General features: G+C 55.0%; 1 protein-coding gene across 2 annotated transcripts in view; it reads left to right on the forward strand.

Annotated features, from left to right (window-relative positions):
- The window catches only part of SDK2 (sidekick cell adhesion molecule 2), a 264,962-nt gene that overhangs the window by 105,367 nt on the left and 132,030 nt on the right, over positions 1-27,565 (forward strand). For both annotated transcript variants that reach the window (XM_070774156.1, XM_070774157.1), the window contains exon 2: positions 20,292-20,451. In XM_070774156.1, the coding sequence (XP_070630257.1) occupies positions 20,292-20,451 (160 nt within the window). The remainder of the gene's footprint in view (positions 1-20,291; positions 20,452-27,565) is intronic.

The raw sequence follows: 27,565 nt of genomic DNA on the forward strand, positions 1-27,565 counted from the left end.
GAGGTCTCCAGAAGGAGGTATTGCTCCCTGGAGATCGTGTCTCCCTGGAATCCCCAGCAGCAGCCCCTGATGGACTCTTTTTAAAAAAATGTTTATTTGGTTGTGGTGGGTCTTAGTCATGGCACGTCCGATCTTCAGTTGTAGCATGCGAACTCTTACTTGTGGCTTGTGGGATTTAATTCCCTGAACAGGGGTTGAACCTGGGCCCCATGCATTGGGAGTGCAGAGTCTTAGCTGCTGGGCCTCCGGGGAAGTTGCCCCGATGGACTCTTGGCATCTGCTTTTACCTCCTTCCGTTCCTGTCCTGCAGGAGGGACAGGGAAAAGTGCAGCTGTCACTTCATGAGCTCTGAGACTGCGTGGTCGTGGTCCCCACTCTGTCCCAGGGTGTCACGAGGTGACCAGTGCAGAGGTGACAGTCCAGAGCCGCTGGACTCACCCATGAGAGAATGACTCACAAAGATCCCCGGCTGCCCCAGTAATCCTCAGCGCCGCCCCACCGCCCCCAGAACCCACGGGACCTGGTCCCCATGCCCGCGGCTTGTGGTACTCCGAGACGCCTCACCCACCAGAATGCTATCTCTGCAGCCAGCCTGCAGGGCCTCCCGGTGGGGCCGCATGTCTGTCTTTGTGTTCTGGGGCCTCTCCTGTAATTGGTGTTCCCTGAGCGGAAGGGTTGGTGAGATGAGTCATGACCTTGAGAAGGTGTGTGTCCTTTATTCCAGCCTTTCTAAGGGTTGCTCCGCACCATTCCCAGCTTCTTCATCTTCTCGAACTGTGTTGGACTCTCCTCTGGGATCCAGGGAACAAAACGGGACTAGACTTGGGAGATGCTAGAGATGGAGCTTGGGCTGGCCCTACCGCCCTAACAAGCCCCCAGGATGCACGCACGTGTGTGCACATACACACAACTCCTGAGCACAATCCATAAGCCCCTTTATCCTCTGAGACCCCGACCCTCCCAAGTCATGTATTCAAAAACCCGGCTAGGAGATGCCTCTGCATTTCCTCGTGTTTTCCTTACCCCAGTTCTGCGAGGCAGGAGCTATGATCTTCACCTCATTCTCCTCCAATGAAGAAATCAGCTCAGAAGGTTTAAGTGACTTGTCCAAGGTTGTGCAGCTCCTAACTGGAGAAGCCAGGGCTCGGAGCCAAGTTTAGCCTGCAGATTGCGCCTGTGGCCGCTGGGCCAGCCACGCTTCAGTTCTCATGCCCGGCAGCCACCATCCTTCACCCTCCATCTTCGGTGTATGGAATCACCTGAAGTCCCCAGAAGCCACTGCTGCCTCACTCCTCCTGGCTTCTGCACACCCCACCCTCTGCCTGAGACAGCCTTCCTCGGTCCGATGCAGGTCCCACCTTTCCTGCTGGTCCCTCCAGGCCCGGCCATGTGTCACAGGCTTCCCTCCACCGTCACAGGGTTTGCCCATCTCCCTGTGAGCCTGTGAGCAGCCGGAGGGCAGAGGTTTTCTTCCGGCTCATTGTGCCACCTCCCGCATACAGTAAGTGCTCAATAAAACTTGCTGAATTAGCAAGCTGAGTGAAGGGACGAAGGAATGAAATGCATACCCTGGATTACAACTGAGAGCCTCTGTGTGAGACGGGCGTCCAGGGCTCAAAACCTCTAGCGGGGAGGGGGGGGGGCCTGCGTGCGCAGTGGGCTGGAAGGGCCAGTGAAAGCCGGGAGGAGCAGGTTCTAGGACAGGACGGGCTGTCTGGAGAGGATGCTCTGGGCCTGATGCTGTGTGCTGAGTTGAGGGAAGCGGAGGGGGATGGTGAGAGTCAGGAGGGTGACAGGAAGGTCAGGGGCCCTGTGCCTCCTTGGCCTCCGTGAGCCTCTTCCCGGCTCCCTCCCCATCTCCCTTCTCATTCATCCTTGTGACAGGCTCCCATGGGGCTTCTTTGGACCACATGTTTTATCCCTTGTCACCAGCCAAACAGCCCTGTTCTATTAATTTATTGTCCTTTCCGGTAGCTCGTAGCCTTCCTGTAAACCCGCCCCCCTTTCCCACGCTGGGTTTACCCACCACCAAGCCACAGCTCCCAAGTGGCCCTCTGCTCCCCACGCACCGGCGCGGCTGAGGTCTCCTGGAACCCTCCTGGCCTCAGCCCTTGAAGAGCAATTTCTAGAGCCCACCCACTCCTGTGTCAGCTCGCCATGAGCACCTCTCCTGGGTCTCACCCTGCTGGGGACAGGACCCTCGCCCATCCCAAATTCTTCTCTCAAGGGCCAGCCCTCAATGACACCTCGCCCCCCGACCCAGGGAACAATGAGCAGAGATGACCCTGGCCATGACCCAAAGGGAGACTGAGGTCTGAAGAACCAGCTCGGCCTGCGTGAGGTCATGCAGGTCCTGGGGAAGCGGGTCTGCTGATCGCCCCGACCATGTGCCGTGTGTGACCGTTTTGTAGTACAGCCCCTGTCCACGGGAGCGGTGTGCTCATGGCAGGAGCTGTGACTCTCATCCCTGCTTCCCTGGGACGTGCGGGTGGTCACCAACAGAGTGCCCAGATTCCATTCCCTCACCTCTGCAGCCTGCTTCAGGCGTCACGATAGAAGGAACATAGGCTTTGCGGACAGACAGCCTTGTGTCCCCCTCCCAGTGCCTGCACCGACCGCCCGTGTGGCCTGGGCTAAGACAGTCCGTGACTTGGAGCGACAGTTTCCCTCTCTGTGCAATGGGATTGCCATGTCTCCATGGGCTTAGGGATCACACACAGAGACACCTGGTCCTCGTAGCCGTGGACGGAGGCTGACTCCAGGGATGTGGGACCCTGGCTGGCTTGGGGTGGAGAGTCGAGCCAGAGGGGAGAGGGAAGTAAGGGTGTGACTCCTAGATCACTGTCTCCAGTTGGGGGCTTCCCTGCAGGAAAAGGGGGCTTCCCTGGTGGTTCAGTGGTAAAGAATCCACCTGTCAATGCAGGAGACACAGGTTCGATCCCTGGGTCGGGAAGATCCCCTGAAGAAGGGAATGGCTTCCCACTCCAGTGTTGTTGCCTGGAGAGTTTCACAGACAGTGGGTCCTCATGGGCTACAGTCAGTGGGGTCGCAAAGAGTCGGACACGACTGAAGTGACTAAACGCTGCAGGAAAATGGGGAGTGCAAGGAACACCGTATCTGCTTCCTGAGCCCGGGAGAGCCAAACGTCCTGCCCATGGTTGGGCCCCAGGGGAGAGGCTTGGGGCTTTGGTCCCAGGAAGGACGAAGGAAGGGGGGCACCCATGTGCGTGGGTGGCTGGGGTGGGGGCCACCCCGCTCTCCTTCCCAGAAAGGCTGGGCTTCCGGGGAGTGAGCTGGAAAGGTCTCGTGGGGCTGCCTGTCACTCCACTGCCTCTTGCCAACAAGCCGGTCCTGCCGCCCCGGGCTTCATGGCATGTCAGTCACCATCAGTGGAGCCGGGGCCCCACCGCAGGGCAGCTGGCACAAGGCTGGGGCCAGGAGGGCACGTGGGGGCTGATGCCGAGGACAGGACGTGATGCGTTGGAGGCAGGGTGGTCAGAACTATAGCAGAAGCCTCTGGAAACAGGAGACCTGCTTTCTCTCTTCCTCCATTTGGTGGTGGGTTTCTGTTCTGTGCCAGCAGCCAGGGAAGGAACCAAGGGCACGAAATGGCTGAGACGTGTGCCCTCACAGCAGGAGACGGGGGACCCCAGGGGCTTCCTGGGGAGGCTCAGTGAGCACGAAGGAGGGGCTCACTTCTCTGAGGGAGCCGCTGTGAAAACTCCATAGAGTTGGGGGCTCTGCTCCATGCTGGCTTTTTTTTTTTTTTTTTTTTTTAAATTTTTGGCTGGGCCACACACATGTGGGATCTTAGTTCCTCAAGTGAGAGAAAGTGAAAGGCACTCGGTCATGGCTGACTCTTTGAGACCCCCTGGACCATGCAGTCCATGGAACTCCAGGTCAGAATACTGGAGTGGGTAGCCTATATAGCCTATATCCTTCTCCAGGGGATCTTCCCAACCCAGAGATCCAACCCAGGTCTCCTGTACCGCAGGCGGATCCTTTACCAGCTGAGCCACCAGGGAAGCCCAACCAGGAATCAAACCCACACCCCTTGCACTGCAAGGCAGAGTCTTAACCACTGGACCCCCAGGGAAGCCCCTTATCATTTATTTATTTACTTAAAGGATAATTGCTTTACAGTATTGTGTTGGCTTCTACCAACCATCAACATGAACCACTCATATTTACCCATGTCCCCTCCCACTTGAATATCCCTCCCACCTCCCTTCCCATCCCACCCCTCCAGGCCCTGAGGGCTTAGTTCCTGAGGGCTGTCATAACCACGCACCAGCAGCTGGGTGCTTTAATGCAACAGCAGCCTCTGCTGTCTCAGTTCTGAAGGCTGTGCTCTCTGAAGGCTGTCGGGGCCAGCCCTCCCCAGCTCCCTCCCTCCTCCAGCACCTGGTGTCCTGAGCGTTCCTCTTATCCAGGCTTGTCAAGGCTTCCCTCCCGTCTCTGCATTGGCATCGCATGCCTGTTTTTCCCCTGGATCGCTCACCCTGGGTGGCGGTCATATCGGAGGGGGGCCCTACTCTGATCACCTCATCATCACTTGATCCCATCTGCCAAGGCCGTATTCCCCTCCTCCCCCACCGAAAAGAGACTGTATTTCCCACTAAGGTTACGTTCACAGGTACCACGGTTAGGACGTCGATGTATCTTTGGGGGGACGTAGTTCAAGCCACAAGAGGGCGAGTATCAGAAACGGAAGATCCCCTGGAAGAGGGCATGGCAGCGCATTCCAGTGTCCTTGACTGGAGAATCCCATGGACAGAGGAGCCTGGAGACTATAGTCCGTGGGGTCACAGAGTTGGACACGACTGAAATGACTGAACACAGCACTGGGTTAGGACTTCAGTGTACCTTTGAGAAGACATCATTCAAGCCATAACCGGGAGTGTGTCAGAAACACATGGAGAACTTTCCAAAGCACCCAGACCTTGCTCCGTCTGGGAGTTAAACTTGGAGAGAGGGCAGTGGACATCAGTGAAGCCCTTGTGCCCATTTTATAGATGGAAGAAATGAGGCCAAGAGCTATCAAATGAGGCAGAGTGACTTGGTATCAGAAAAGCTGGACCTCAACTCAAATCCCTGAGCCTCAGTTTCACCATCTGCCAACAAAAGGGGTTGGACCAGGGGAGTTCGAGAGACGCTTCTTCCAGTTTGGGGTGCGTGGAGCCCATCAGAGGCCACAGACAGAGCTGGGACGGGCTGGCCCGCAGCTTTCAGGGCTCTGTCTGAGGTCCGGCCCCAGCGGCACCCCCATGCCTCGTCCCTCACACAGGAGGGCTGGGGACCAGCGCTAGGAACACAAACCCCATCGTGACGCGGACCGCGGCTCCCATGGAGGTGCTCTCGGTAAGCCTGGCCTGCGTCTCATTAGCATGACTTTGCTGCATCCCTGTCTGTCTCTCTCGTTTGCCGCTGGCATCAGCTGCCAAGGCCCAGGCTCCTCCAGAGAGGGCTGTGGAGCCTGCTGAGATCCGGGGACACGGCGTCGGGAGCAAGAGCAGGAGGGGGTGCTGCTGAGGGGAGAAGCCGCCCCCCGACCTCCCCCGGGCGGGTGACCATCAGGATCAACAGCGGCGGGCAGACGCCCTCACCCCCGCCTGCAGCCTCCAGCTCGGCCGCCTCTAACACACGACAGATGGGCGCTGGGCTTTCAAAGGGACAGAATGGAGAGGCGGGGCGGGGAGTCCCGGCTGGCTCCCGGGCAAGGGTAATGAATGCAGCCCCCCGGGACGGGGTGGGGGGCTGCTGTCTGTCTCTGCCCCTCCCCTCCGCTCCCCTCCTTTCAGCCAGCTCCGTCCCTCAGCTTCTCCGAGCCGGCCAGCCCGGCTGCCGTCCGGAAAAGCCACCTGCTACCAGCACATGTGAGCAGGCGCAGGCCGGCCAGAGCCAGGTGGGCCGAGGGGGCAGCTGCAGCCGGGGGATGGGGGTCCAGACAGCCCCCGGCCGTCATCCCCCACCTGCGCTTGGGGTCAGCCCCCACCTCCTGCACCTCAGGCTGAGCCTGCCGCCTCCGCTTCTCATCCTCCGTTCACACTCTGGGTTGTTGGCTTTTGGCGACCCTGGGTTTTGTGGAGCATCGAGAAAACTCACTCATGATGTTTACCTGTAACCCCACCCCGGCTGCTTCCCAGGCACTGGACGTGGGAGGGACCCTACCCAGGAGGGACCCTACCCTGCCAGATGCCGGCCCATCCTGGAGCCAGGATGGTGAATGGACCACGGGAGGCCTTCGGAGCGAGGCCCACCCCAGGCCCCAGGCAGTGAACACTCAGCCAGGCCTCTGAGCCTGCTTTCTTTAAGTTTGATCCCAGCGAAGCCTCCTGAGACCCAGCAGGTGAGGTCTGGGTCACCCACGGGTGAGGCAGGACTCCCCTCCCGCACTGAAGAAGTGACTGCTCAGAAAACTCAGCTTCTGACTCAGTTCAAAAGCGCAGAGTGGGGAGCCCGTGTCCACCTGCAAAGCGGAGGCTGCCTGCCCTCATGCACTCAGCCCATCAGCTTGGGCAGCAGCTGGGGAGGGTGTTTGTTTGAGGCCAGTTCCCGTGAGACCTCCTGGAGTTCCGGTCCACCCTCTGTGACCCGCAGAGCAGGCCTCGCAGGCCCCTGAACTGGGAGGGACCCTGAGCATCCCGTCAGGGGAAGAGGTAAAGGCAGGAGCCAGCACACCCCTTAGGGTGTGAAAGAGCACTTCAAAGCCCTCCCCAGCCTTCCCCCCAAGGAACACAGGGGACCGGGGGCAGAGAGGGTGCAGTGGGGAGCTGGGGGTTGCTGAGTGAAGGAGACAGACAGAGAAACACGCTGTAACAAGGCTGTCTTGCCTTCTCTCAACTGAGATAAGACTCATAGGCAAAACCAGCACCTTCGAGGGAGCCGCTCTGTGGCACTTAGTGTGTTTGTGGTGTGGGACACCTGCCGTCTCTACTTGATTCTGAATCACTGTCATCCCCCAGCTAGGACACCCACCCCTGCCCATTAAGCAATCATGCCCCACCCCCTTTCTCCCGACCACCTGGCAGCTACCAACTTCTGTGCTGTCTCTGCGTTCACCTCTTCTGGGGTGTTTCATACCCATGGAACCATACAGCGTGTGAAATTGGCTCCACTCTGATGGGAAGAGGGAGAAAGGGGGCTGGAGCCCCCGGCAAGCTCTGCCCAAAGCCTCTGCCTACTGGAAAGACCCCGGGCCTGCTTAGAGGAAACTGGCTGGTCACCCGAGCCCCTGGGTGGGGCTTCCTCCACCTGGCTCTCCCGAGCTCCGGGCTTGGTCTCCACGAGGCAACTGACGTGGGCACCCTGGGCATCTCTTCTGTTAAGTGGGAGGTTGAAGGGGTGGGTCCCAATGACTCCTGTACCCCCACCTTCCCCTGTGAGGTCTAGAGGAGAGAAGCTTTGTGTAACAAAGGCAGGCTGGATCAGAGATCCAGTGCGTGCACGCTAAGTCGCTTCCATTGTGTCCGACTCTGTGTGACCTCATGGACCGTAGCCCTCCAGGCTCCTCTGTCCATGGGATTCTCCAGGCAAGAATACTGGAGTGGGTTGCCCTGCCCGCCTCCAGGGGATCTTCCTGACCCAGGGATCAAACCCACATCTCTTATGTCTCCAGCATTGGCAGGTGGTTTCTTTACCACTAGCACCACCTGGGATTCAGAGTCTCTTTCTGAAAGAGGAGGAAAGAGACAGACGGATGACACCTACTCTTGGTCCATCAAGGGCAGCCAGGACTCGGTCCCTGCCAGGCTGGTGGTGGAGGGGGGTGCTTCCTGCTGATGACCGGGGCCTTAGAAGGAGGCCAGGGAAGTGCTCAGGGCAGCCCAGGGTCTGTTTCCCTCCGACTGGGCACGACCCCCGGCGGTGGCGGCAGGCAGGACGCCTGCACGTGTGCTCGTGCAGGTGACTGGGGAGGGGCCACGTGCGCGGCGGGCAGACGCGTGCCGGCCCCCGTGTATCATCCAGCTTGTAAATTGCTCGGGGCCTGTAACCGCTGAAAGGGCCATCGAGCCATGTGGTGTTATTATTTATGATGAAGCGCGGAGGTGCCTGCCAGGGGCTGGAATGGGCTGCACGCTGCACGGGACGGACGGCAAATTGAACTCCAATTTTCTGCTCCGCAGTCTTTGTTACGCGCCACAAAGCGCCGGTGCGCCGGGGTCAGCAGCCTGATGAATGCGTGCTCTTCCCGGCGGCGGCTCCATCTCACAGCCTCTGCGCGGAGGAGGCAGGCTCGGCTTTGCTTTTCCCTCCCCCTCCCGGACCCCGCCGCAGACTCCTTCTCTGGAATCCTGGTGCGGCCTTGCAAGAGGGCAGGTGGTGTGGGTTCAAAACCCGGCTCTGAAGCTTGGGTCACCTGTCTCCTCTGATGAGAGTCATAAAAGGGGCAGGAAGCATAAGCCCCTCCACCCCCAGGTGGCCGTGAGGGTTAAATGAGAAAAGACAGGGAGCTCGGCGTGTGTTAGGCTTGCCACAAACACGTCCTCTTCTCTTCCCTTTTCCCAAGACTGAGCTGCCTCCAGCCCCGGCCTGATCCCAGGGAAGGCGAGGCGGGGAGAAAGCACCGATGGAAGAGCCAATCTGGGAGCAGGGAGGCCAGCTGCCCGGCCCAGCCCTCTCCGCTGTGTGTTAGGAAGTCAGTGCTGATGCTAAGTCAGATTTCCCACCAGCTTCCCTCACTCCCTGTCACCCCTTCCTCAGGCCCAGTGCTCCATCTTCCCTGAGGTCGTGGCTTTTCTCAATGGCAGGAAGCAGGCAGAAAGGGGAATCACCCTTGGGGGGTGTGCCAGCGAAGCTTAGGACCACTGTCCACTGCTCCAAGCCCAGCCCTTCTGCACCCTGTGTCTGGTGGAGGTGTCACTGGCCGCGGAAGATGCGGCTTCCCCAGGCCTGTGGGAGGTGGCTGTTTCTCCATCACCAGAGCGTAGGGGAGCAGGTCAGAGTGGTACCCACGCGATGGAGAGCGCTTACCTGCTAGGGGACCTTAAAGAGAAGCAGCTGGAGGAGTGACCGATGCCAGGTGGGATGAGTGTCTTTTGGGCCTGGCCAGGCAGCTGACCCCTAAACCTGAGTTTTGGCAAGCCCCTCATCCCCACCCTGGGGCAGGGGGCGTTGTCTTAAGTTCCAGCTGTGAAGCAGGAGAATTGCTGCAAGTGAGTCACCTCGGGGTCACCAAGGGGAAGACAAGCGTCCTCCACGTGGCATCACGGAGCTTCTCGGGAGGGATTGCAGGAGTTAGGGAGAATTTTATTCTCACCGTTTTTATAGCTCTAATGAATCTGAATACACTGAAATGATAATAGCACCGTTAGATAAAAGCATTCTAATCAATGGTATAAGTTTAATCTTTGAACCCTGCAGCTGAAATGTATGGCAGGGCTCCCTTCCCCTCTGTTAATTGCAGAATAAACCCATCGGAAATGAGAACCATCTTTTTTCCATGCAAGGCTGGGAATGCTCTGGTGTTATTTACCTGTGTGGTTCCACGGGAGGCCCCCCGACTGTGAGATGGGTTTGCAGAGGTTACACCAAGTAATAATAGGCATAATAGGAGCTCCCCTTGTGTGGGCTCTTCGTGCAGGTACTGGCCAAACTGCTTACCCCTCTCCATAGGCTATGGGGTAGACATTGCTATTATCTCCTTTTTCTGTTGTAGACTCTGAGATGCAGAGGGGTTACAGAGAGACATCCAGGGTCCCATACCTGGAGAGGAGTCAAGCCAGGGGGCTTCCCAAGTGGCTCAGTGGTAAAGAACCCACCTGCCAATGCAGAAGACCCATGTTTGATCCCTGGGTCGGGAAGATCCCCTGGAGGAGGAAATGGCAACCCGCTCCAGTATTCTTGCCTGGAGAATTCCATGGACAGAGGAGCCTAGTGGGCTTCAGTCCATGGGGTCGCAAAGAGTCCGACACAACTGAGTGACTGAACAACAACAAGCTGAGTCAGGACTCAGATCCAGGTAACCCCACGCCAGGGCCCGGCTTGTAACCCACTGTCCAGAACTTGCAGAGTGGGAAGAACATGGAAGAATATCAGCTCTCAAGAGGAGGTGGCCTGGCCAAGTTCAACCGCAAGTTCACGTGTCTGGTTTGTTTTTTTTTTTCATGGCTCTGGGGCCTCCTGAAGGTCAGACTCACCACCCAGCTCTGGGGCCGGGGAGGCGAAGGGGCCCATCCACAGTCTTCCCATGGATGACACACAAGCCTGGACATCACCACGCCTGCAGCTCCTGTCTGTGTCCTACCTGCTGTAAGGGACTAACCCCAGAAGTCTGGGGGCCCTGGCGTTGAACATCAGGAAGAAAGTTACAAAGCCCGTCACTTTGAGCCCTGAAGAGGGAGCAGGCAGGAGGGAGACTCTCTGGCTGATGTACAGTGGGCCGGCCGGCTGGGGAGATGGAGGCGGGGTGCTTGGGACACACAAACTCCCCACCCCCTGCTTTCCCCAGGCTGGGCCCCTCCGCCCTGCTCGCCACTCCCCAGGGCCGTGTCGAGGCTCGGTTGCCCTGGCTGCCCTGGCGGCTGGGCCCCCCCTTAATCAGATTAGATGTGTATTCAAACAAATTGATGATCCGTTCCATTAGATGCTTTTTGAACATGCTTTTCTGAGCGAGAAATCCATTCGGCTGCAGCTGTGGAGGCCGAGGCATAATTGACTGCCGCGCCCTCCCAGGCCCCCGACGTCAGGAGGTACCCGGTTTCCTGAAGGTCACCGGTGAGGATTAGATTAAGGAGGGCGAGGGCCTTCTTTCCTGGCTAATGAAGCACTTGGCATGCAGGCAGCACCGGGCCGAGCTGGGCCAGGCATCTGCTAGGAGACAGGAAAGGGGCATAAATTAGCATCTCATTTGTGGGTGAAGCAGGGAGGGGAAGGGGAGCCGGAGGGGAGAGACTAAGGGGCTGGTGGGGCTGGCAGACCCTGGCTGGGGGGGCAGGAGCAGGCAGGCGTGTCAGGCACGGGGTGCGAGAACAGCTGGGGAGCCTGGCATCCCCTGTCTGCCTGCTAGCATCTGCCTGCTGCGTGTGCACCCCGAACATTTCTTAGGGTGGGCGGGGCTCAAACAGGCTTCTGCATGGCACCCTTCAGGGGCCCCCAGCTCCCTGCTCCTGAGCCCCCGCCGTGGCAGCTCCCAGGCTCAGCACCTCCCTGACCTGGGTTTCAGAGGAAAAGGCATCGCAGGCCTGGTGCAGAAGCTCCAGCTGCTCCTACCCCGGTCCCAAACCTTTGCTCAGGGCCTAACAAGCCATCCCGAAGCCAGACTTGGCTCTTGAGCCAGCTTGAAGGGGCCTCCAGGGAGCTGAATTCTGAAAGCTCAGACTTGGGACATTCAGGAGACAATGGGCTCCGTAAGGGGGTGCGAACAAGTCAGGGGAAAATAGGTGGGATGGTGATATCAGCCCTGGACCCCATTTCCCCATCTCCTCCTCCTGTGATCGCCTCCAGGGGCCTGAAGAGCAAGAAGGAGCATCTGTAGGGGTCAAGCGCTGTGTTCTGAACTTGACATACGTTGGCTCACTTAGTTCTCCCAGGAGCCTCTGGCGCAGAGGTTGGAATCTCTTGCATGAACAGACCAGTAAGGCTGGGGAGGTTACTGTGCTCAAGGTCACACTTTACTTGGCGAAGCAACGGGCATTTAAACCCAGTTTCTTGTCTCCCACTGGGACCTTGAAGCCAGCCCCTTGGGAAAGGGTGCGCCTGGGGGCTTGGGTGGCGAGCAGAGCTGTGAGATGGGGACCCCAGGTCTGCCTTTCCTTCCCAAGAAGCCCCCGGGACTCCAGCCCCTGCCTCATTTTACTTGACCCCTCCCACCCACATCTGTTCATCTTCTGGACCCTTTGAAGTCTTATCCCCAGGCTTCCCTGCCCGCACCACACTAGCCAAGCCCTCCATAACGCTCACCCCTAGTGGACTGCTCTTCCCTGGGCGATCGTGCCCTATGATCCTTCCAGCATCCTCTGGACCCATGCCTGGCCAGCCCACCTGGTTCACCCTCACCCCCAATCTAGACCTGAGCCATGACATTGAAAGCTGGGTAGTAACGCCTCTGCCACACAGCCAGTGTAGCCCCTGCTTGTGACTTCCAATCCCTGAGACAGGCCACCATCCCTCACTTAGCCCCTGTGAGGCCACAGGTCAGGGTGTGAAGAGTGGGGCAGTTCATAGGGAAGCCCCATGTCACCTACAGAAAGATCCCAAACTCTGGAGTCTGCCAGATCTGGGTTTATGTCTATGTGGCTAGGTAGTATGACTGAATGTTCCTGAGTTTCATCTGTAAAATGGGAACAAAATTAGCACTGGCTTTGAGAAGTCCCTGTGACTCCTAACTGAAACGATGGACATAAAGCACTTCACGTGTGGGGAGTTCGAGAGATCATGTGAAATCAAGGGAGCAGTAATAGAAGTGTGGGGAGAGGAGGGGTTTGTGGAGAGGGGCCTTCCAGGGGGCCTCCGCCTCCTCTGACCTGGGCTCCAGCCAGATCCGGGGAGGGCTGTCAGGAGGCCACGAAGGTCAATCCACGACAAAGGTCAATCCAGGACATGGAGATCAGTCTAGCCTAGTGCAGAGCCTAGAGGGTGGTGAGGTGAGAAGTTTGCAGGAATCCCAACCTCCACTCTGTCCCCAAGCTTTCCAGAGAAGTCGAGATGGCTGAGTAGCAGAGGCTGTGGGGCCTTTCAGAGCTGGGGAGGGGTGGTCCAGGCTTGGTGCCCCATGAAGCGGGCTCTGGAGCGCACACAGACCTCTTTTGGCCAATCAGCAGCGTTAGTGGCGGGTCGAGGTCTTCACCCTGGCTGGCACTCCCAGCCGGCAGGGGTCTGGCTCCAGGCGAGGTGGGGTTCCCAGGGCTGAGCTGGCTGGGAGGTCAGATCCCAGGAGACATGGGGGTAGGCTCCGGAGAAATATGGCATTATTGTGCTAGGGGCTGAAGGGAGGGGAGAGGTTAAAGTTGCGATAAGCATCTGTGTGGGACCGTTTTGCCTGGAGCTTGCAGTAGAAGAATGACAATGGGGGTGTTTAGTGGGAATTTGGAGGAACAGGCAGCCAGGGGCCCCTGTTCTGGGGAACTAGGCGGAAGCCCAGGACTGAGGCCGCTTGTTCGCCTCTGTCGGTGGCTCTTCCTTGAGAAGAAGCTTAGGCTCTGGTGATCAGGGACCACCCCCCCCGCCCCAAGCCGTTCCACACCCCTGAGTCCCGGGCACACGGAAGACCTGTCCTCTCCTGCGTGACCAGCAGGACTGCCCGTGACTGTGCACCCTCTCCACTTACAAACGTGTTTGCTTCTATGCGCATACATCTGATTATAAATGAATGCAGAGTGAAAGTCGCTCAGTCGTATCTGACTCTTTGTGACCCCATGGACTATACAGTCCATGGAATTCTCCAGGCCAAAATAGTGGAATGGGTAGCTCTTCCCTTCTCCAGAGGATCTTCCCAACCCAGGGATCGAATCCAGATCTCCCGCATTGCAGGCGGATTCTTTACCAGCTGATTATAAACAAATAATCTATACCTATAGGGCACAGTGGGGCTTCCCTGGTAGCTCAGCGGTAAAGAACCTGCCTGCCGGGAGAGAGAGACTCGGGGATGTGAGTGTGGTCTGGTTGCGACATCCGTCACCCCACTGATCACCAGGGTGACTCGGCTGACCTGGCTGGCTAGGCCCGTGTCCCCCTCCTCCCTCACCGCCCTACATGCGTCCCTCCTGAAGCTGCATGCTCGGTCAAAGAGGACAGCCATCCCCGACAGAGGAGAACCCGTCTTTGGTCAAGTATATGAGTAGCTGTGCTCTCTGTCAGAATCTCCAAGCATGCTCTCAAGAAAGAGACGCAGGTTCAATCCCTGGGTCAGGAAGATCCCCTGGAGGAGGAAATGGCAACCCACCCCAGTATTCTTGCCTGGGAAATCCCAGGGACAGAGAAGCTTGGCGGGCTACAGTCCATGAGGTTGCAAAGAGTTGGACATGACTTAGCGACTAAACAGCAACAGCAATAAAACACTTTCTGAAAGTTACGAAAAGACAGAGAATAAAAGTGTGGGCCCCTCCCTCCCAGCCCTAGCCCCCCAGTTCTCCTCCCCACAGCGTCACTGAGCCCTGTGTCTTATGTGACCCTCTAGAAGAAGCCTGTGCCTGTACAAGCAAATCTATTTTTACCCTTGAAGAAAAAACTGTGCCCAAGTGATAGCCGATTACACAGCCCATTCTACACCTTGCTCTTTTCACTTAACAGTAGGTCTCAGGATTTGTTCCAGAGCCTTTCAGTGCAGAGAATTCTACTGTTTGGAGGTGCAATCATGTCTTTAACCAGCACCCTCTTGACAGACATTCAGGTCATTTCCAAGCTTTCGCTGTTACAAAACACAGCGTTCCCTTGCAATGCTGTCACTTTATCCATGCACGTGTGTGTGTGTGTGTGTGTGTGTGTGTGAAGGAGAAATTCCCTAAAGAGTTGGTGAATGAAGAGGTGCATTTTTAGTTTTCATGGAATTGCCAAGCTGTGTGCATGAAGCCTGGATCTCCACAGGCTGGCCAGCCCCAGGATTTTATCGTGTTTTCAAATCTTGGCCAAAGTGATAGGGAAAAAAAAGTATCTTATTGAGTTTGCCTTGCCTTTCTCTTATCGCAAAGTTCAGCATCTTTGTCTGTGTTTGCAAGTTATTTGTAATGCTTCTCTGTGAACGGTTCATATCCTTTGCCCATTTTTCTGTTGGTTTGTTTCTCTTTTTCTTATTGATCTATGAGAATATTTTTTATATCAGGAAAATGAGCTCTTTGTCCATGATAGAAGCTGCAAATATTTCCCCCCAGTTTGTCATTTGTTGTTTTTTGTTTATGGGTATTTTTTTTCCATCCATGCAAGATTTTTATATAGTTGAAGGTATCAATCTGTTTTTATGACTTTCTGGAGTTTGTGTAGTACTTAGAAAGTACTTGGCAAATTATTTGCTTTGCTGAGATTGTGTATTTTAAGCCCCTGTGATTTTTTTCTAGTTCTTTTAGAATTTCATTTGTTTTTGTTTAAAACATTGATCCATTTAGCATTTATTTTGTGGTTAAGTGTGAGGAATAGATTCAGCTTGATTTTTTCCCCTCAAATGGCATCCTGGTTGCTCCAAGGCCATTTATTGAATAATTGATCTATTCCCCACTGACCTGAGATTCTACTTTAATCCTTTCTCAAATATCCCATATATACTGGGGTCTATTTCTAGACTCTCTGGTTCATCGCTTCATCAGTCCATTTGAAAAAGAACACACTGCTTTAATGATTGCAACTTTGTGATATCGTTCGATATGTGTGCTATCTCTTCTGCTTGCCATTCTTTTTCAGAATTTTCTTGTCTATTCTTTTGTGGTTTTCTTAAGTGTGAACTTTTGAATCATTTTGTCTAAGAAAATGAAGATTAAGAAAAAGAAGATTAAGAAATCTTCCATGTGTAAGTTTTCAAAGTGGGGAAGAGTTGACGAGAATGACATCCGTGGAACGTCGATTCTGTCGACCCTTCTCCATTCTCCCCTCCCCCCTGAGAACGTGGCTAGCGGGGCTGTCAGGTGCGGTAGCCCAGGTTGTGTACTGCACAATCCCAGAGCTAAGGTGAGAGGCTACGGCCCCTGCCGAGAGTGTGTGAGCTCTTCCCGCCAGGGGACCTGCCCCCTGCCTGTATGATCAAGAGGAGTAATAACTGCCTCTCCCATAGCACACACCAGTCACTTTCCTTCCCTAAGCACTTTCTGTTTTTTAATTAAAGCCTCACAATAAACATATCCCCAGTTTACAGCCAAGGACACTGAAGTGCAGAAAGTCAAAGTCATTTGCTCAAGGTCAATGATCTGTGTTACCCACCTGTGCGGTCATGATGCAGAAATCTGTTCCTGCACATAAGCACGTGCGTGCACACACACACACACACACACTCAGACACACAGCTACACATGCAGTCAGAGAGTCATCCAGACACACACGTGAACACACAGACACATACACGTGAATACATACTTACATACATGCAAAGATGCATACAGACGCATGCTCAAAGACATACAGACACACACACACACACACACACAGGCTGTCCCACCAGTATCCTTCTCCCATCAGTCTTTCCTGCGACAGCTCCCACACTCCCAGCCCCCCTGCTTCGGGGCAGGGCCGGCCCATCTAGGAAAACAGGCTGGCAGGACTCACTACCACGCCTGCTCTCAGTTCTGTGTGGGCCTCCCTCCCAGATCCCTGTATCCCAACATGAGTCCCGACATGAGGGGCCTTTCATCTTCGGGAAAAGGAGGTGTGGCCGCGTCTCAGGGTCTTGGGGCAGGGAGCCTTGGCCTCAGCCAGGAGGCCTTGTTAGGATCGCTTGGAACGAGGGAAGCCGTTCTGATCTGGGTACCCAGGAGGTTCTCAGGAAAGGCTAACACCCCACCTCCCCTCTTCCCTCAAATCATTATCTCCAGCAGCCTCTGGAATCAGCCCATCCAAGCAGAAGCCATTTGGCTCCAGACTGGCGCCCCTAGGAGAGCCTGAGGAATGAATTGGCAACTGCGGACGTGGGGGGCACATGATCCGCGAGCCGGGTGGCAGAGGCCGGGGTGTGGGTGCCAGGCGCATGTGCCCGTGTGCGTGTGCAAACACACCCGCCACCCACCACCCCTCCCCCACCGACTCCTCTGGCTCTGAGTCAGCCCACCTCCAAGGGATCTGATCTTTGGGGGCTGGGAGCATTATTGTTTTAAAACAAACGAGGGATGACAGGAGCTAACAGAGGGTTTTTAAGAACGCGATTCAAAGGGCTCTTGAAAGCTGCTGGAGAATATGAATGCGCCTTTGAAGTGCGAATGTGCCCATTTGTTAAACTGAGAGGAGCCGGCTGCCTCCGAGGATGGGGAATCGTTTTTCTTGGCAAATGAGTGCCTGCCTGCCTCTCCGCCCTTCCCCAGCTCCAGAAATACGCAAGGACCCCAGAAATGGGGGACCGGGGGGTGGCAGACACCCCCTCAGGACACACTCTAGGAGAGGCGCCGCTCCAGCGTCTTTAAGGCAGTGTGCTCACATGACCCGTTGTTAAGAGTGATGGGCAGACGGACCAGTGAGCAGCGTCAGCTCCGAGCTGGGAACATCGGCGCCCGCGGAGAGATGCCGAGGGGCAGAGTGGTCCAGAGTGTGCCCCTTGCACGTTTGCACCTGCTCTCCGGCCGCCGTCAGACCACCCCCCAGCCTGCCCTCCAGTGGCCCCCACAGTGAGGGTCTGTAGCAGGGTTGGGGTTCCAGGAAGACTCCCCACAGTCTCTAGTGAAGATGGAGAGACCTTGGGGTTGAGTGGGAATCTCTGCAGCCAGCTGGTGGACCCGGGCCCCAAGCTGACATTCGGCTTGTCCTGAGTTGTTCGTCTGTGCATAAGCTCAGAGTGAGGCTTTGTCACAAATGCAGAAACTTATCTGAAACCCAAGGATGCCCAACCCTGGTTAAATCTGAGGGTGAGGGGGTAGAGCGGGGATCCAGGCCTCCAAGCCCCACTGATCCTCCAAAGATTCCACCTGGGACGCAGGAGGGGCCCTGCTCCCCCAGCTCCTGCACACCGGCCCCGCCCCCAGCCTGCCAGGCCGCAGCTGGGTTCACTCCCTTCCACCCTTGAGTCACTGCCTCCCCGAACCGACAAGTGCCCCTTCTCTTCTCTGGCTTGTCCCATATCGCCCCTTTCTCTTCTCTGGCTTGTCCCATATCTGAGGCCTGAGGAATAGTGCTTATATTTTTCACTGTCTGGCTCCTAGTGCATCATTAACTCTCAGACTGAGGTCTGTCTGGGGCGTCAGCCAGCGCCGAGGGTGATGGAACCCCCTTCCCTGGCAGGAACACCAATTCTCTGATGTTGGAAAAGAAATGAATGTTTGCAGAACATTTACTCCAGGCCAGGCACAAACCTAGTATTTTCACAATTGTTATCTCATTTAACAATGGGCTTCCCTGGTGGCTCAGGTGGCAAAGAATCTGCCTGCAATGCAATGTTCAATCCCTGGGTCGGGAAGATCCCCTGGAAAAGGGCATGGCAACCCACTCCAGTATTCTTGCCTGGAGAATTCCACGGACAGAGGAGCCTGGTGGGCTACAGTCCATGGAGTCGCGAGGAGTTGGACACGACTTAGTGACTAACACTATCTCATTTAACTCTTAAGATATCTCAGCGGCTGTTTCTCTTCCTGTGTCTCCTGATGGAGAAACTGAGACTCAGCTAGATGAATACGTGTCCGCAGCCAGGCAGCTGAGCACAGACAGGGTGTGGTGCCAGGACCCCTCTCCCACAAGGCTTGGAGGTCGGGTGCCCAGTGCCTGATTTGCCAGCAGCTTTCTGGCTTTGTGCACTGCCCACCCCTCGGGCAGGGTGATGGGTGGAAAGTGCTTGGATTTGGGTCTGGCAAGCTCAGAGAGTAAAGCGTCTGCCTACAATGCGGGGCTTCCCTGATGGCTCAGAGGTTAAAGCGTCTGCCTGGAATGCGGGAGACCCGGGTTTGATCCGTGGGTCAGAAAGATCTCCTGGAGAAGGAAATGGCAACCCACTCCAGTACTCTTGCCTGGAGAATCCCATGGACGGAGGAGCCTGGTAGACTACAGTCCACGGGGTGGCAAAGAGTCGGACACGCCTGAGCGACTTCTCTTTCACTTTTCACTTTCAGGCCTAGACCTGACTCCCCCTGGTTGCAGCTCAGGGCTGCAGGTCCGTGGGCCGTACTCCTGAGAGCAGGTGATCAAAGCCCCTGCACAGAGCGTGCTCGCTGGATGAGCTGGTGAACAGTGCTTCCTGGAGCTTGCTTCCTCCATCTCTCAGACGCAAAGGCGTTGAGTCTGCCTGTGGGTGCCTTAAATCCATCTTCCTCTCCATTCACGTTTCACCTTCATGGTCAAGTTCAGGGTTAAGTGCTCAGCCTGCAGGGCTGGCTGCTTGCCTTCCAGCTGTGTGAGCCCAGGCGGGTTTCTAACCCCTCTCTGAAAGGTGGGTTTTGATCCTATCTGCTGTGGGCTTGCGTGTGAGAGGACGTTAAAGCCCCTGGAAGGACCCAGAACCTAGTGGTGCTTTGGTCCCTGTGTTGTTTCCAGTGCGGGCCCCTCCCCCAGCCCAGCCCCTCCCCTAAAACACAGGTCTGCTCAACGATGGGCGTGGAGGCCCTCTCCCCCTCGCTGCGCCTCCCAGTTCTTTTGCCAACCCCTTCGTCTACTTCACTTCTGCCCCTTTTCCAACTGGCCGGAAGACAGAAAGCCTGTGTTTCCACCCAAAGCTTTTGGTCCAAGTGGTCCCCTGAAGCCTGGGGTCCTGCGTGCACTGTCTGTGTCAAGGGGAGCTGCGGGGGGCTCGTGCTTGGCTGGGCTGAGTCGGGTCAAAGGGCTAGGGAAGAGCAGAGCAAGGACTGTACCCAGGCCCACAGCCCAGGCAGCGGCACTTCTTCTGGCCCCACAGCCAACCTGGTGTGAGTGAGGAGGTCGAGGCAGGCTGGCCCACAACCTGGGGTGGAAGATCAAGCAGCCTGGCGGTGGAGGGGTGCCCACTAGAGGTACCCCACCCCAGCGCCTGGAAGGGTTTCCTGCAGCCTTGGGAAGCAGGACTCAGGCCGCCCCTACCACCTGCCACTCCTGCCAGCCCAGGGGTCCTATGCCTGTTTCCTTTGAGATATTTATTTTTTTACTTTTTAAAATTAATTTTTATTGGAGTACAGTTGATTTACAACGTTGTGTTAGCGTCTGCTTCACCGCAAGGTGAATCAGTTATACGTACACATGTATCCAGCCTTTCTGAGATTCGGTTCCCGTGTCAGTCATTGCAGAGTGCTGAGCGGCGTTCCCTGCGCTGTACGGTCGGACCTTATCAGTAGTGTGTGTCAGCTCCGGTCTCCCGGCTTATCCGTGCCCTCTTTCCCCCCTTTTCCATGGGATGTTTATTTTCCCTTTGGCTAAAGTTCAGAAGTGCTCCTCCCACCCTTCTCCTTCTCTGGAAGGAGAAACCAGAAGCAAAGGGTGCAGATGGATGGGGATCCCAAGGAGGAGAGACCACGAGTCCTGGAGCGTCGGGGTGGCAGCCAACGTGGTGGCCCCAGGGGCTTCTGGGAGGAGGCAGGCGGGGAGGACTCGCTCTGCATACGAGCCCTGAAGTCACACTGACCTGAGTGCCAGCCCTTCCCGGGCATGGGACCTTCGCCCGTTCCCCGCTGCGCCTGCCGGGTCTGCCTCCCAGAGGCCGGGCTCCAGGTGAGCGGCTGAAGGCAGGTGAGGAGTGGTAACCGGCGCCTCGGTGTCTCTGTTCCCCGCAGATGACGTGCCCCCCTATTTCAAGACGGAGCCGGCGCGGACACAGGTGCACCTGGAGGGGAACCGCCTCGTGCTCACCTGCATGGCTGAGGGCAGCTGGCCGCTGGAGTTCAAGTGGCTGCACAACGGTCGGGAGCTGACCCGGTTCTCCCTGGAGTACAGGCAAGCACGCCGCCCCTTCCCTCCTGGCTGCTGGCGTCCTGCCGTGGCCTGCAGGGGTACCTGAGTGGGGAGCGGGCTGGGATGGCAGTTCAGGGACGCTCTGGGCCAGGGATACAGGGAGGCTGGGGTGGCGGAAGCTGCAAGAGGTTGGGTGGGGGGAAGTCAAGGCAGCCTTGCCCTGGGGTGAGAAGACCCTGCCAGCTAAGCCAGCAGAGGACGACCGGAGGGTGGGCTGGGGGGCGCTGCCCCGATAGGGTGGTCCAGGCAGCCTTGGACGAACAGAGGTGATGATTAGGGCAGAGGAGCTCAATGCCAGCGTGAGCTGTGACCAGATCCCCACGCCCTCCCTACTAGAAGATGCTGCTGTCTCAGGGGAGCTGTTGGAAAGGCCTGGATCCAACAGAGGGCAGTGGCATGTGACTACCCAGGATCCATAAGTGATGGATAGATTCTATTCGGGAGGGAAATTCAGGGGGAACACATAAGTGGGGCCCCCTGGGCGTGTGGACTTATCTCCGCTTCCTGCTATGTCCCTGCCTGGTGCTGTGGGCTGGCCGGGCCCGCCTCCCCCAGACACTGCCAAGTGGGGAGAAAGGGGAGCACAGAGACAGAGAGAGAGGCCCGGGTCTCAGTGAGGGCAGGTGGAAGAGTAAGCCCGAGGCAGCCACCCCCGAAGCCGGACGGCCTCCAGCCTCTCTCCTGGCTCTCCCTCATTCCTGCTCCTGTCCCCCCATCCCACCCTGTCTGATTGGCTCCCGACCCTGTGCCTGGTAATTAATCCCTAGGCCTGATGTGCATAATCGGTTTTGTTGGGGAAACAAGATTGTCTTGCCCTGGGGATGTTGATACTGATCAGGGACAGGAATGCAAATGAGAGGAGGGGGATTTAATTGCTTGAGGATCTGTCCTTCCCAGGAAACCATCCTTTTCTTCGTGAAGCCAGGAAGCCAGCCTTTGGGGCCACCCTGGTGCCCAGGTTCCCTCTACCCCAACACTGGTCTGGATGGGCTCGGTGGTGATGCCGAAAACTCGGCCTCTGTACACAGGTGCCAGTTTGAATCTCAGAGACAGAGTTTTGAGTGAAGTAGAAAAGAATAGCTTTATTGCTTTGCCAGGCAAATGGGGACACAGCAGGCTCGTGCCTTCAAAAACTGTGTGTCCCAGCCCAGGAGGATGTGGGGAGTTCTATAGCAGTGGTTCAAGGGTGGGGTTGCTGATCAGATTAGGGTGTGCACTCCCTTAATCTGGCGGTCTCCTGAAGAGTTTCTGTGGTTCTTGAGGTTATCAAGCTGTGGCCTTCCTTCTGAAATGAAGAATGCCTCATTAAATACTTCATCTTCCTTTTATTGGGGCTTTTACTTCTGTAAGTGGGCTTTCCAGGTAGCTCAGTGGTAAAGAATCCACCTGCAGTGCAGGAGACCTGGGTTCGATCCCTGGGTTGGGAAGATCCCCTGGAGAAGGAGATAGCAACCCACTCCAGTGTTCTTGCCTGGACTTTGTGTGTGTTTGTCATTCAGTCGAGTCTGACTATTTGGACTGTCCGACCCCATGGACTGTAGCCCTCCAGGCTCCTCTGTCCATGGAATTCTCCAGGCAAGAATACTGGAGTGGGTTTTCATTCTCTTCTCCAGGAGATCTTCCTGATCCAGGGATCAAACCCGGGCCTCCTGCATTGCAGGCAGGTTCTTTACCATCTGAGCCACAAGGGGAGGCCAACACTGCCGCTTAGGTCTGTAAAGAGTTCAAAGATACTGTCCTGTGCCTCCCTCGAGGTGGAGCCGGGACCCCACCCAAGCGTCCATTATTGCTTCTTGGCCACTCCTCCCTCGTCTCTGCAACCCCTTCCTTCCCTGATTAGCAACTCTGGACCTCAGGGAAGGTCATGGAGGCAGAAGGCTGTTTTCTGCATAGGAGAAACGGTCACATAAGGACTTTGGTGCCCAGGAGCCCCACAAGTACCTGCTGGGTTTCAGTGGGAGTGCCCACGTTGGCAAACGAGAGAGCAGGAGGCGCCAGGGCGGGAGGACCACCCTCCCGTCTGTGGGTGGTGAGAGACCTGGGCCCGGATGAAGGCGGCCCTCCAGGGCTGGCCACTCTGGGCTTTGGTTCTCCAGGGAGCCACAAGGAGACCAGAGGGGCCTCCCTGAGCGGCCCTTGTGATGGTTTTCAGTCGGGGTCCCAGAACCATTCCTAAAAGCTCTGTGGCACCCTGGGCAGTTTTAACAGTTTCCATGAAGAGCCCCTGGAGCCTCTTGGATGGTGGACGTGCTTGAGTGGGCACCCCCAGAGCATGCCGATGGCATACCACAGTCTCAGTGGTGTCTTTGCCCTGGATTTCCGCTGGCAGGGAGCTGGAGGCAGGACCCAGGGGGAGGAGAGTTGATTCCTTATCTGCTTCTTCTGGTGCCTGAAGCTGCGAGGACACGGGGGTGGGTGTTACACAGAAGCACATCTCGGCTCTTCAGGTTCAGATTCACCCAGCGATGGAATGAGCTTTCTTTGGACCCCGTCAGCCCCCTGACCCTGGAAGTCGTTGTCAGGGTACAGGTGTTGTTGATGATGGTGTTAAGTGTTAGTCGCTCAGTCGTGCCCGACTCTTTGCGACCCCATGGACTACAGCTCACCAGGCTCCTCTGTCCATGAGATTTTCCAGGCAATGATACTGGAGTGGGTTGCCATTTCCTTCTCCAGGGGATCTTCCCAACCCAGGGATGGAACCCAGGTCTCCTGCACTGCAGGCAGATTCTTTTCTGAGTGAGCTATAAGTAATGATAGTAATAATCATTGGCCACCAAAAAAGAATTTATTTCATGGCTGATGTTATGGTAGGCTCTCTGAGAGTATCTCCTTTAATCCTGTCAGCAGTCCTATGAGTAGGGTCCATTGTTTCTCCTCCATTCTACAGATGAGCAAACTGAGGCTTAGATTAAACAGTCCATGCAAGGTCAAGTTACTGAGTTGGGCTTCAGATATAAGTCAGATGACCACAGGGCTTGAATTCTTTACCGCCACCCACACTGCCTCATATTGAAGAAAGATTGTTGCCATCGCCTCCTCCATGTATATATATCCTAAGCATCTTTCTGCTAACTGTACCCTGCAAGTTCTAGAGAACAAAGATGCATTTCAGGGCTTGGCTGGATGGGAGTTATTCAGCCATAAATGAACTTCCATTTGGGGACCTCAGTCTCTTGCCTCCTCACCGCCAGAAAGGCTTTTTATGCCCAGGACAGCCTTCTTTTCTGCCTTTGTCCAAACTGTCCTGTCTCCTCCGCTTGGAATATTGTCCCTTTCAGAATCTTCTTGCTGTTTCCTCCAAGGTCCCAGCTCTTTGGGAAAGCCTTTGTGGATAGAATACCTGTGTGCTCTCAGTAAATCTCTCAAACACACATGCACGCACGCACACACCCCCCCTCATTTCTGCCTCTCTCTGCCCTTCGTTTCTGTTCCTAATACGTCTCCATATACTTTGCCTTCTAATTATTTACAGAAGACCATGCAAGTAAAGCACGGAATGAAGGAAGAGCTTCAGGTGCCTCGGCAGTTCCAGGAGTCTCAGGACTTATTAATAGAACCAAGAACTGGATAGGGCTCAGGGCTGCTCAGCTGTGCCCGCCTCTGGATTCAGACTTTATTCTCATGCAGGGATTCAGACTTTATTCTCAGGCAATGAGATTCTTGAGAAGTCCAAGAATCCTAGGCTTACAGCCACATGATCTCAGAGTAGAAGGAACTTCCCTGTAGGAGGAGGTCCATGTAGAAAGACCCAGGGAAGGATTCCTATTGGTCCAGCCTGGATCTGCCCCAACCAATCCCTGTGGGGGCAGCAGCACAGAGAGCTGTGATTGGCCAGGTCGTGTCACGTGTCTGCTCCCAGTCCTAGGACTTTGCGCAGCAGCTCCACTCACTAGAGCCCAGAGGTGGAAGTGAAAATGAGAACTCTTAGAAGAAGAAAGGAAAAGGGTGTTGGGCAGACAGAACCTTCCCACCAGTCATTTCACCGCCCCTGCGCCCGGGGAGGGTGTGGCTCACAGCAGGTGCTTTTTCCTTCCTTCCTTTTCTTTTTAATTTTGCAAATTTCCAAATATTGGAAAAAACTATGATGGTACCATCAACACTTGTACCTTTTTCCATTCATTGGTTGTTACTATTTTGTATCATTTGCACTCTCTCTTGCTCTTTCTGTGTACACATATATGCGTTCATGAATTATTTAAGAATTAGTTGGGACTTCCCAGGTAATCTAGTGCTTAAGGCTCTGTGGTCCCAATGCAGAGGGCCCTGGTTCAGTCCCTGCTCAGGGAACTAGATCCCACATGCACAGTTAAGACCTGGTACAGCCAAATAAATAAAAATAAATAATTTTTTAAAAAAGAAATTAGTTGCCAATATTATGTCAGTTCACCCCTAGGTAAAATTGCCTAAGAAGAAGGTGTTTTCCTACAGAACTACCACACAATTTTCACACTCAGGAAATTGCACATTGATATTAATACAATATTACTATCTGACACACGGTCCATATTCAAATTTCTCCATGGGTCCTGATTATACCTTTGTGGATGTTTTTATTATTGTTATTTAATACAGGATCTAATCAAGGACCACATGTTGGGTTTAGTTGTCATGACTCTTTAGACTCTAGAGCCATTCCTCATTTTTCTTTCCTGTCTTTCACAGCACTGACATTTTTGAGAGTTCAGCCAGTTTTGCAAAATGTCCTCCAGTGTGGATTTGCCCAGTTATATTCTCATAATTACGTTCATCTTTTTGGCAGGAATATTCTGTAGATGTTCATCCGTTTCAACACTTCACACTTACATGTACCTGATGTCAGTTTGTCCCATTATCGGCGACGGTAGGTTTTTTCAACTGGTCAAGATGATATTCACAGACTTCTCCCTTGTCAGGGTATCGATGTAATTTCTCCCTTTTGGATGATAAGTTGAGACTGTGTGAATATTCTTCTCCCTAGGAATCTCCCAGCCAGTGGTTTGACATCCATTGATGAGTCTCACCTGAATCAATTATTACCAAGATAGTTGTGATTAGCACCTTTTCCATCCTTTCTTGTATTAGTTGGCATTATTTCATGAAAGAGATCTTTCCCTTCTCACCCCCTTTAAAATAGTGTAACACCTATATGAACTCATGGATAATTTTTCATCTGTGTTTTAATCCATTACCATCATTATTTGCTTGGACATTCATAGTGACCCAGAGTTGGCCAGTGCAGCTTCTTCAGCCCGGCTCTTGAGTCCTTTTGACCTGTCCCCATTGGATTTCTAGCACTTTCTTGTTTTGGGTTAACTGAAAGTTCTGATTTCCCCTTGGGAATAGATGCATACTAAAAACCCCATCATATAAGAGATCAGTCAGCTTCTCATCATGAGTCTCTGACCACTGCTTTCTTCTGAGGTCTTCCTGTCTCTCGCAAACCCTAGGTTTTGAGTTGGGTGATAATATCCAATTTTCAGGCAGAAGGATGGCTGAATTTACTCAGCAAGTAGAGAGAAAATAAAACTGGGAGCGACGTTGTAAATTTAACTGTTTCCCATTCCGTGTTCAAAGGAAGGAGTTAGCATGCACATCCATTCTCCAAGGATCTTTATTCTCAGGGGAATCTGTCCCAGAATGAGCCAGAGATGTGTGGAGTGTGTGTGTGTGGAGAGAGAGAGGCATCCATACGGAGGAAAGCCTCGGCCTCTTTCTGAGCGCCAGGGACCCTGCCAGGTTTGTGGGTCTGAATCCACCCTTGGGGGCGGAACGGAAATGACCTGGATTTGGGGTTATGCGCACCTGAGTACTTTCGTGAGTTTCCCATGACTAGCTCTGTGACTTTGGGCAGGAATACTTAGCCACCCTGAGTTCTTTTCTCACTTTGGAACTGGGCACAGTCATGCCTACTTTAGAGGGTTATAGTGGGGACTCAGTGAGAGTCTATGGGGCAGATGCAGTCAAGGTGCAACAGACATGAAATGAATGGTGGCTGTTAGGTTACGCCAGGTGTCGTCTTAATAGAATAAGGAGACAAATAGCAAACCCACCAGAAATCTCACATGCAGGTGAGAATGTCTCCAGGGGAAATGGCAACCCACTCCAGTACTCTTGTCTGGAAAATCCCACAGACAGAGGGGCCTAGTAGGCTACAGTCCATGAGGTCGGACACAACTTAACAACTAAACAACAGCCGCTGAGGGGTCGTGGTGCTCTGCGTACATGTGATTCCTTAGGTCTCATACATGTGTTTAGTGGTTGCTGCTGCTGCTAAGTCACTTGAGTCTTTTCCAACTCTGTGGGACCCCATAGATGGCAGCTTACCAGGCTCCTCTGTCCATGGGATTTTCCAGGCAAGAGTACTGGAGTGGGGTGCCATCGTCTTCTCCGGTTTAGTGGTTATGAGTTATGAGCATGCAAAGCATAGATGTGTTTGTGTGACATCCTGGCTCTGTGCGGTGGTAACTCACTCCAGGCCCTCTGCGTTGCCCTGGAGCCTGCTGTGCCAGTTTGCTCTCGCATACCTCGCACCCTCCCCTCCCATGGGGCATCGGGGGGCATCTCTCCAGGTTGGATCAGGTCAGGCTCTGTTGGTGTCTGTGTCACCAGCCAGGGCTGCGTGGATGGGGACTCTCCCACCAGCTGAAGAAACGGCAGGTGAGGCAGTGGCCGTGGGGAGGGTGGAGGAGAGACCTCACCCTCCCGTCCTTGTGACCACATCCTGGCAGAGCCGTCAACTGCATCATTTTGTCCCGCCCGGTAGCGCCTCCTCCTGTAAGTATTCTCACACCTAAATAGGCAAGACTTTCCTGATGGTCCAGTGGTTAAGAATCTTCCTGCCAATGCAGGGGACACCAGTTCAATCCCCAGTCTCGGACGATCCCGCATACTGTGGGGCAGTGAAGCCCGTGCACTGCAACTGAGCCTGAGCACCCTAGAACCCATTCTCCGCAACAAGAGAAGCCACAGTGAGCCTCCAGACTGTGCTCTGCAACCAGAGTAGCCTCCGCTCAACGCAACTAGAGCGAGCCTGCACGCAGCCGCGAAGACCCAAGGCAGCCAAAAAAATAAAATAAAAATAAATTTTTTAAATCACATAGGAAAAACAAATCAGCAA

The sequence above is a fragment of the Bos indicus genome, chromosome 19, assembly GCF_029378745.1.
Source record: "Bos indicus isolate NIAB-ARS_2022 breed Sahiwal x Tharparkar chromosome 19, NIAB-ARS_B.indTharparkar_mat_pri_1.0, whole genome shotgun sequence".
NCBI classification, from domain to species: domain Eukaryota; kingdom Metazoa; phylum Chordata; class Mammalia; order Artiodactyla; family Bovidae; genus Bos; species Bos indicus.